Here is a 10232-nt window from a genome sequence, read left to right as displayed (position 1 = left end):
CCCCACTCTGTCTCTGGTGAAGCCTCTCGCCACCCCTGAACCTCTGGCCTGTACCCCAGCTCTGTATGCACAAATAAATAAATCTTTAAAAAAAAAAAAAGACTGTTCGTGACAAGTTGTTTCATAACAAGATATTCACAACAGTGAAAAAGCAGAACCCAAAAGTAGGAGGATCATCATATAAATTAGGTAATATTCTAGCAATATTCTGTTTAAAATATTAATATATTCTGTTTAAAATATATAAATATTCTGTTAAAAAAAAAAAACTACCTCAACACTTCAGAAACATATTCACCCTCACCTCCCCTCCACCCACACACATAGTTATACCAATAGACTGTTACAAAACAGCACTTTAAGTCCTCTAGTGCTAATCACACACTGCATTTTTTTTCACTATAACTTTATGCTAATATTAATTTTTAAGTTGCTTTTATGCGAAAACATTACAGACCCACAGAACAGCAGCTTCCAATCATCAAGTACTACTAGTGGTGGTAGTATCTTGGAGTCAGGAACTAGGACCCCTGGCTCCGGTGGGGGTGCAGAGTTGGGGTGTGTGTGTGAGGGTTCCTGGTCATGTCAAGGTACTTTCTGGGCCCCTTTCCTACATCAGATCTGCAGTGGTGCTTACCTACCTGGAACCACACCATTGGTGGCGATAGCGCTCATGGAGATGGCCGTCAGCAGGGTCTGTGGAGAGGGGGCCTGGTGAGCAGCTCCGCTGGGTGGGCTCTGGGGTCGGCCATGTCCCTGCCCCATGAGATACTCACGCAGCAGCAGCAGATGAGCACAATGAGGAGGGCCTGCAGCACACCAGCCGTGCCCACCATCCAGGTCAGCCGTAGGAAAAGGATAACCCCGAAGATGTTCTGCAGGCAGGGCAGGTACACACCCATGAGGGTGCCCATGCTGGGTGCCTATGGGCAGGAGAAAGGGGGTGCACGGAATATCAAATTTACCAAGGACCACCAGCCTCTGCTCAGGAGCCACCCCAGTGGAGTCATGGAGAGCGCTGAACAGTATAAAGCCTTATTCTTTTGTACAGAAGAACTGGAGTGTAGGTCAGAGGTGTGGGGGACGAGAGGATTCACCAGAGACAGGTGGACTGACTGAAATCACTGCCGAGGGGAGCAGTGGGCCAGACAGGAGAGGTCTGCTGCACCATGTGGGTCAGCTCCCTGGCCAGGGATCGAACCTAGGCCTTAGAGATGACAGCACTGAGACAACCCCTAGGCCACCAGGGAGACTCAAAACCTGATTCTTCCAAATCCTGACTTGTGAGCTTTTCAGCCTCATCTGCTCTCAGAGTTCCACTCTCCTCCTTTCTCTTTCTGTTATACTTCCTGAAAGAGAGACCTAGCCAGCCTCAGTCATCCAAGCTGAATTCCAAGTAGCAATCCTTAGCCCTCCATCTCTCTAACCCCCAACCTCAGTCAGGCAGAACCCATTCCATGCCCAGCCTGTCTCTCAAGCTGCTCCAAGATCAGCTTGTCTTGTCTCAGCCTTAGTCCCTCCACCACATGGAACTAGGCCGCAGCACCTGGATGGTGCCCTCTTGCACCTGCCAAGCTCTCCACACTACAGCCCACTCTGGTGCCAGAGCAGGTCTCTGAAAACTAAGCCCAACTTCATCATCCCTGCTGCAAACCTCTGGATGTCTATCTTGTAACCTAGAGGGTGCACAGACTCCTTGGCTGGAGTCACCAGGTATGACCCAGCACCTCACTGTCAGCCCCTGACCCTGACCAATGGGTCCCTCAGTTTCTGAACCACCAAAGCATCTGTTAGGTTCTGCCTAGGAGGGCTAGTGCTGCCTCAGTGCCTGGCAAACTCTTCAGTTAAACCTTCAGGGCTAACTGTTGATTCTTCCAGGAAGATCCCCAGGGTTACCTTAGATGGAGTTGGTTACTACCTGTGCCTCCCCTCAGCATCTGATATCTCCTTCTATCCCAGCAGGTCACTGCAGGTCAAACTAATCATTCACTCAAATGTCTGTTGATCAGCTGGGGTAGACTTGGATTTTCAATGTTGTATGGCAAATAGGCCCTACAGGTACCAGAAGAAGTGCTCCTGAGTTCAGTGTGTGGTGCTTTAGAAGATGCCTGGGAAAACCTGTCACAAACATCCTGCTTAGAGAGTCCTCAGACTGCCTCAGACTGCAGGACAGGTGAGGAAATCTAGTGGGCACATCTAAGCAAGATTTCTCCACTGTCTAAGGACAGAGGTCGAAACAGAGGCAGAGCTGGCACCTTCCTGAAGAAGTAAGGCCCCATAAATGAAGCCTAGAGTAGCAGGGCCCTAAGGACTTCCATGGGAGTTCCAGAAATGTCTCCTGTTGTCCTGGAGCTGGGGTAAAAGAACTGTGGCCACAGGAACTCTTCTGGGGGCTCAAGGCCTGGGTGAGGCCGTATGTAGGTCAAGGCACCCTAGGAGGGCCTCACGCCATTTTGCACAGCATATTTGAACAAATGGTCCCTCAAACCCTCCTGCATAGTACAGGTGACAGATATACCTCACTTGAGTTCTATTTGAGGCTCCAGACCACCCACTGCATGGTGGCAACAAAAGCATTCAGCCCCACCCCCAGCCTAGGCTGAGTCATTTTAAGAAAAGGGCAGTGTGGGAAAGGGCAGGGCCGGAAATGCTTTCTGCATCCCCAAATAACCTCTGGCAGCCTCAGAAGGTCACCAGGCCAGAAACTGAGTGGTTGCCACAGAATGGATCGGCTGCTTTGGGTCTTGGCTTGGTCGGGTGAAAGCCCGCCCTTCCGTGTTTAAGCCTTCATTATCTGAGGCCCTGCTCAGACCTTCCCTGAGTGAGGGCCACAGCTCAGCAGTTCTAGAGCTCTAACTTCCTACTGGCTGTCAACTTGGCCAAGCTCCTAAGCAGCAGAATAGGATGAATAAGGTAAGACCCATGTGACCTTAAAATCTCAGCTTCCCTCTCTGAAGAGTGGGCTGATTTGCCTTCTGGAGGGATCAGGTGAGAAGGACACATCTGTCTCTCCACCCTCTCTATCCTGTCCTCATAAGGCCCAAACCTCTTAAGCAGGTTTGAGGCTGGAAACCCAGTTGATGCCAAGCACAAACTCTCCTGCTTATGCTGACTACCAGCAAGAATACAACAGCCAGTGCAAGACACAGACTCCTGCAGATCACAGAGGCTTCCCAAACCTCAAGGAGCAGATGCAGAGAGAGGGCTCTTGGCCTTCAGCACAAAAATATAGGGGAAAAAATCCCAGTCCTCAGTTAAGCTTAGCCCCATCACACAGGGGAGCAGAACAAGGATGTGTCTCACCCTGAAGAGAAAGAAGACTGCAGGGCTGAAGCCCTGGAGAGGACCAGGGATGGGACTGGAAGGGGATAGGGGAGCCCCAACAGGCAGGACCTTGCTCTCATCACCCCGTGCCCAGGCCACCCTGCCACTCAAGGAACCCAGGGGCTAGTTAGTAGAGGGGTGAGTGGAACCAACACAGAGAGAGACAGAGGGTTTGGTCACTTGCTCCAGATCACATAGCCCCAAGGGTCAATTAGTGTCCGGACTCCAGTTGCCCCCTGATGCAATGCCAGTGATGTGGCATTCTACAAAGCCACAAATCTCACAGTAAATCCCAGTGATGTGTGTTGATCTGGCCTACCTGAAGAGGGACGTGTGGGAAGTCACCTTAGACGAGTTACCTAGTGCCTCTGACTCTCAGCTTTCTCACATCCAAAACAGAGACAGAACTATCTACCTCACAGCTCTATTGGAAGATGGGAGGCAAAACCCAGGTCTACCGCTTCACAGGGTGAAGGAAAGGGAGGGCCAAGGAAAGGCAGTGCCACTCTCATTTTTTTCTAAAAGCCTCCTTGACTCTCTACCCTTTCTGCCCCTCTGAGGAGCTCCCACTTAGCCCCTTTTGAAGTTTCTTTGAACCCAAAACATTCAAAGTCCATTTCCATAACCACCACCCCTGGCACCCATGTCCCCTGGGATGCCCATTCCCATGGGGAAAACTGCTAATTCCATGGCGTTCACTCCATCTTTCCAGGTGTGGCCCCTCTGCTGTCCTTCACCAGCTTACCTTGGCTGCTCTCCGGCGGGTGCCCTCTCCACTCTCAGCCTCCTCATGCTCCTTGGCACCCTGCGTGAGGTTGGTGTAGCTGACAAGCTTGCCCAGGAGAGATGATACCTTTGGGCGGATGTCCAGCTCTTCCTGTAAACAGAGCCACAGGGCAATCTGGCAAAGGGCCCAGCTGGCGCCAGGCTACCTGTGGGTAGCCAGCAGCCTAGTCTCTGGCTCAGTGCCAAGCCCTGAGGCAGGCCTGAGCCTGATCCCAGCTCTTGTCTGGGGAAACTCAAGCAGCCAATCAGGCAGGTTTGGGTGCCCCACCCTGCAATGCAGCCCTCAGTTCAGGCCAGCAGCTGTGCCTCTCGGCCACACCTTGGCTATAGTCACCACTAGCCCATTCGTGAAAACCACCTGCCTCCAGGGCAGGGCACAGCTGGCAGACGGGAGAATGTCAGGCTTCATCCTGCCTGTTCTGCCTGGCCACCTCCCAGCCACAAATGGGCCTCTGGGACTCATATCTGCACTCAGATCTCCATAAAAAACTAACTCAGGGAATCAAGGCAGTCATAGCAGTAGTATCTGCAACAAGTGTAGTCTCCTCTGTCAGAACCCTGATCCCCCGGAACAACGCTCCCCCCTAGATCCCATGTCCTGTGAGTAACCCACTTCAATCCCTGAGGTGGAATCCCAGCCCCTAGCTCATCCTCAGGTGGGACCAGGTCAAGGCTTCCATGGCAGACGTTCGCTGCTTTCCCAGATTCAGAAGCCTCTTGGGGCTCAAGCTCCCTAATCCCCACGTAGGTCTAAGCTTTGCTTCTTCTGTGGTCTTTTCAAGTGTCTGTACTTGCCTCTTGCCTACATTTAGTCTTTTCCTGCCTGTCAGCTCCCTACTGACCATGCTCATAAGGAGGAACTGGCCTGGAGTAAGAAGCAAAAATGCAGGTCTTTTGGAACACGTAGAAATTGAGGAACCTATGAGACTTGCATGGGGTGGCTGAATGTGTACATTGAACTTGAATATGAAAAGATAAAATTCAAGTTCAGAGGCAGTAAAGTGGGACTGTTTCTGGAGATGAGCCCATCGAGGCTGCTGTTTTATAAAAAAGAGCTAGTGAAAAAGACTAGGCCTGGGTGAACTTGAAGGAGAGAGTTGGAAGAACAAACCAGGATAAGGAAGAAAGAGTTCACAGGAGAAGAAGGAAATCATGGACTGGGAGAAGTCCTTTGAGTGAAGGGAGACAGGAAAGCCTGAGGTGGGAAAATTCTGTGTGGTGGTCCCCTTGCTGAAGGGCTTCATGGAAGGTGAGTACCCCTGCAATGATAACAGGATGGGGTTATGGGTAGCCTCAGGGAAAGCAGTTTTAGTTCAAAGGGCCATGGGAACCGCAGCCTGGCTGCCAAGGGAGCCAGACAGACAAGGGAAAACCAAAGGAGGAGTCGAGACGTGAGGAGTCGAGACATAAAGAGACACAACCTTCCAGCCTGCTGCTTAGCTAAGGCTTGGATCCTGACAGGCCCCTGCCCGCCCACCTGTCTGCCACACCTGCCACCCGGAATGGCTTCTCAGCTACCTCAAACAGTGCCAGGTTCCTGTCATAGAAGTCGCCACCTCTGGAACTCTCCAAGGAACAAAGGAAAGGGCTGCTCTCCCTGTGGTTACCATGTCCTGTGGAGAAAGAGGGACAGAATGCAGTTACCAGCTGTCTCCTGAGATAGGGGCCTGCCTTCCTCCCGCGGCCAGGCCAGAAAACACGTCTGCGGAACATGCTGGGGTTCAGGGCTGCCTGCCTGGATCTGTTTCCCCAGCACACCTTGCCAGCCTCCCTGGAGGCCCAGAATTGGCAATGGCCAGGGGCCAAACCACGAGCCTCATTTTCCCTGGCAGGGGGACGGGCATGAAGGGCACGTGCTAACATGGAGGGGCGGAGCCTGTGGGGGTGTGGTCTTGCCCTGGCCCACCCTCAGGCCCCGCCCACTCTCTGGGTCCTGGAATACCCAGTGTGCCAGGTGCCAACGGCTCAGTGTCCTCAGGGCCTGGCCAGGTGCTGCCCTCCAGATAAATGAAGCCGCACAGAGTGCCTTCTGCTGCCATGGCTGGCCAGCCGCCTGCCAGCGACCCCACCATGCACCGCGCGGGGGCGTCCTAGAGCACAGCCTGGGGCATGCTGGGAAGGCGGAAGTGGGCGCGAGGAAGCCTACAGAAGGGCAGGGTAGGATATTGGATTAAGCGGGGGTCAACTGGCACGGGACGCTTGCTCCAGTATAGGTATGTGGCCCACTCCAGACCCCGGCCCAGGTCAGTGAGATAGCGCTCAGTTCCAAAAGTACCTTGCAGAAAGGAGACATGCATCTTTTTTGTAAAACTGCCAGACTCAACTCCCAAAGCCCGGCTACCTTTTGTGGCCACCCAGCATTCACACTCTTCCCTGTTTTCAGAACTTTGCCCCTCATGCCCCTGCCTCAAGCAGGCAGGAGACAACAGGTATTCCTTTCCTAGAAGTGACTTTTTTCCCTCTCCTGACAACTGTGACACTGGCTTAGGGCTTCACAGCAACTCGGGAACTGACATTTTGGCTCAGAGGAGCCAGGTGGTGTTGGATAGCAGTGCTGGCCTGGTGTCCAGTGATGGAGGTGGTAACCTAAGTGTCATCACCTACTCAGACTAGAATTCTGGCTATGTACCCCACAGGCCAGGTTTTGAGAGCTACCCACCAACCGTTTCAGTTTAAATAGCCCACAATTCATTCTCAGCTTGCAGCTAAGAATGCTGAATGACCCTTCCTCCTTCATCTGACACGTCTTGCCAACTGTATGAGACTTAATTTGCTTTCTCTGAGCCAACAATCACTTAGCAGATTGTACCCTATGGGGTCTTTTATTTCCAAAAGTGACTGATAGGCAAGGCATTATGACAATTTCCAGGACAAAGTCAGCCTTTTTCCCTCCACAACACCGCATCTGGTAAATTGGACTAGCTTAGTGGACCAAGTAGCTTACAGAGTGAGCTACCCAAAACGGTAGGTAGCCAGCCCACCCAGCAATGTTAGGGGCTCATGAAATCACAGGATGCATTTCTCCTCAGATACTAGATGACATATGCTGTGCCTTGATGCTTGTTCAGGGTTAGAATAAGGAACTATGAGGAAAATCTGATAACCCAGTAACACTGCCTGTTACAAAGACAGTCTTCAGTGAGAAACCTGGATTTTGTGACCAAAAAGTAACTCCCCTGAATAAGTCAGATGCTTTGTCAGAAAATGGCAGCTAAAGATCACATCTTATTTCTCTTTCTGCCTTAACTGCCACAAATCTCCAAGGTAAATTAACTCCTTAGAGGCAGTCACCTAAGTCCTTGCCCCTTTCCTGTATACAGTTCTGCTATTTTTATAGTAGCAATCCTATGTGGAGGCACTTTTATTATGTATCTCTTGCACCCCTTTTGTAGAAGTAGGTTGAAAATAAGTTATAAATACTCTAAACTCACAATGCACCCTGTGCCATCATTATTGCCTTGTCTGAGAAGACTGCACTAGTATATAGAAGTCATGAAGCTGAGCACGCAGCAGTTATCCAAAACTGCATCTGGATGGTCTTGCAGAACCTAGCCAGTCCTTTGCCCCTCAGTCATAACTCCAAGGCAGCTCAGAGCCTTCCCAACGTTGCCTTACAGGTGCATGGCAACATGCCAGCGGACACTGCAGACCCACTTAGTAACAAGGAAAGTAAGGTTCAGAGAGATTCAGAGGCAAGGTTATCTGCTGAGATGGGCAAAGGGTGTCAGGATACACCAGAACTAGGTACAGGAGCTAAGCTACAGGTTTCTAACTTCTCTCTGGGTCCATCCCAGGGGGGACCCAGGAGTGCAGCACAAGCCTTAAGCTAGAGAAGACTGTATGGGGGTTGCAATTTGGCTCTTGGTGCTCAGAAAGAAGGCTGGCAGCCCGGCTTTGGTCCCTGTCCCTCCGTGTGACCCAGGAGAACCTACTTACCCTCTGTACTGCCTTGGTTTCCTCTTCTATAAAGTGGAGATAGTGACACTACTCTTCAAATTCCCAAATGCACTGGAAAGGGACAGTCTGGTGCCAGGTACAACTTAGAGGTCCCCAAAGCCTTATTTAAGGGCAATTCCCACAGAACTGTGGGAATGTGGGGGGCTGGAAGGGGAGTCTGAGCAGTGGCTGCGCATTTGTACTGCCTCCAGTTATTTCAAAAATTTCTGGGCAGGTCTGGGCTTGCCTGCTAAGCTGCTCAGATGCCACCTGAGGCCCCTGGTGACCCCCAAGCATAGCCTGGGTCTGGGGTACTGCGTGTGAGGTACACACATGTGTGTTCCTGCTAGCAGCCATGGAACACACCACCTGCAGCTGGGGTTGCAGCTGACATTTCTGAACCCTGTGCTCACAAGTGTCTGCTTAGGGTGCCTCTCTTAGAACCTCCCCACTCCTTGTCCTGAGCCCTGGGTGGGTAGTACGAAGAGACTGATCTGCAGTCCTCAGAAACCTGAGATTCAGATCCCAGAGAGGGGTGGCCCAGGAGACAGTCATGAAGCTAGCTCACTGTTTTTGTCATCCCTCACCTTCTTCAATCCCCACCAAGAAGGATCATAATCACTCACCAGGGCGCAGAGTGTCCCCCATACTGCAGCCACAGCTAAAGTCTGGCTGAAAAGGAGGAAAAGGAGGGGGGTGGTGGGAGGAGCTAGTCCAGCCTGCTGAACTCAGCCAATGTGGTTCCAGTTCCCTCCAGTCACAGTGAGAGGCCAAGGTGGGGCCAGAGGCTTGGTTCAGCTCTGCCTGCCCACTGGTCCAGGCTGATCCTAGGGATGCAGCCCAGCCCAGCTTCTGGAAAAAACCTCCCAGGGCTGACGGGGACAGGGATGACAACTCCTGCTGAAACAAGGCTGGGGTGGGTGAGGCCACATGGGTGGGCTTGGGGGGCCAGGTACATGCACATGGCTGTCAAGCTTGTAAAACCTTATCTAGCAGCTCTGTGGCGTCTCCACACACAACAGTGGGTAACACACACATACAGTCATCACCCACATCAGGCGTGGTTCAGTTCAGTGAAGTCACATCCCACAGATCAGAATCAAGTCAAGATCACATGAACTGACACATGCCATCAACACACGTTTCCTGCATGCGTGGCCCCTCTGGAAGCAGTGGCTATGAGAATGAGCTCCCTCACTCCATCAATACCTTGCTAGCTACACACTTGCACGATCACAGTTACACACTCCAAGAGCTGGACCCCTGGGACAGGAGATGGACAAAGGGGCAAGGAGAGAGGCAGGCCCCTGACAGAAGGAAGGAGGGATTTACTTCTGGCATAGCCCTAAGGCCTAAGTTGAGTTAGGGTGGCAGAGTCCCACACCCTAGATTTGAATCCCCTGGGGCAAGCTTTATAACAGCACCATTCACTCCTTCCTAGAAGTGAGGCGATCTACTCCTGGGGGGGAAATGGGGTGGTTTAAACGAGTTCGTTCACGTCAAGCGCCTAGACAAGCCTGGCTAGTGTTTATGCGAGTGCGCCACAGATGCCCACTGCACTTACAGGTCTAAGCTGGGATCAACGCGAGTACACCGGCAGGCAGTTAGTTACCCACAGACCCCGTCCAGTAGGCACAGCCTCCTCTCCTGCCCGCCAGATACGGGGGCACCGGGGCGCGGGGAGGCAGAGGACAGAGTCGGGCAGAGCATAAATGCAGAGGCGAGGCGACAAGAGGGCTCGGGCGGTTCTCGCAAGGTGGAGGGGCTGGGGTCCCGGCTGCGACGTGCTCACCGCGGGAAAGGCTAGAGCTCGAGGCTGCGTGCGTTCCCGCGGGGCGGCTTGGCCAGTCGGGCCTCTTTCGGCGGCCACGTCTGCAGCCCCCGCCCGCCGCCCGCAAGGGAGGGGCTGGGACCCGAGGGCGGCCTGACCGCGGGCGCCCGGGCCGAGGAGAACCGCGTCGGCGCGCGCGGAGCAGGGACCTGGCAGTGGGGCGCGCATAAAGTAAAGTTGGCCCGCCTCGACGTGAGCTCGCAGCGAGAGCGGGTCCCGCGCGGCCGACCCCCCTCACCCCCGCCGGGGCCCCCCGGGCGCGCCCTCACCGTCCGAGTCCTCCCGCTCGGCGCGCTCCCCGTAGTCCACCCAACTGAGACCCTCGAGGTTGTCATAGTCGCCGCGCCGCGGCGCG

The 10232-nt window shown here is 53.2% G+C and overlaps 1 protein-coding gene across 2 annotated transcripts in view; it reads right to left on the bottom strand.

Moving 5' to 3' along the window:
- The window catches only part of SLC12A4 (solute carrier family 12 (potassium/chloride transporter), member 4), a 20113-nt gene extending 9887 nt beyond the window's left edge, over positions 1-10226 (bottom strand). The window contains exons 1-5 of one of the 2 annotated variants that reach the window (XM_012730626.1): positions 10147-10226; positions 5629-5723; positions 4070-4201; positions 777-923; positions 642-696 (exon numbers count right to left, since the gene is read on the bottom strand). In XM_012730626.1, the coding sequence (XP_012586080.1) occupies positions 642-696; positions 777-914 (193 nt within the window). In that variant the 5' untranslated portion in view covers positions 915-923; positions 4070-4201; positions 5629-5723; positions 10147-10226. The remainder of the gene's footprint in view (positions 1-641; positions 697-776; positions 924-4069; positions 4202-5628; positions 5724-10146) is intronic. The other variant, XM_004690455.2, reaches the window with a different exon arrangement.
- Between the last annotated feature and the right edge of the window lie 6 nt (positions 10227-10232).

The sequence above is a fragment of the Condylura cristata genome, unplaced genomic scaffold, assembly GCF_000260355.1.
Source record: "Condylura cristata isolate star-nosed mole 26May11 unplaced genomic scaffold, ConCri1.0 scaffold00028, whole genome shotgun sequence".
Classification (NCBI taxonomy): Eukaryota; Metazoa; Chordata; class Mammalia; order Eulipotyphla; family Talpidae; genus Condylura; species Condylura cristata.
The sequence above is the reverse complement of the archived record's forward strand: the minus strand, read 5'-3'. Positions and strand labels throughout refer to the sequence as shown.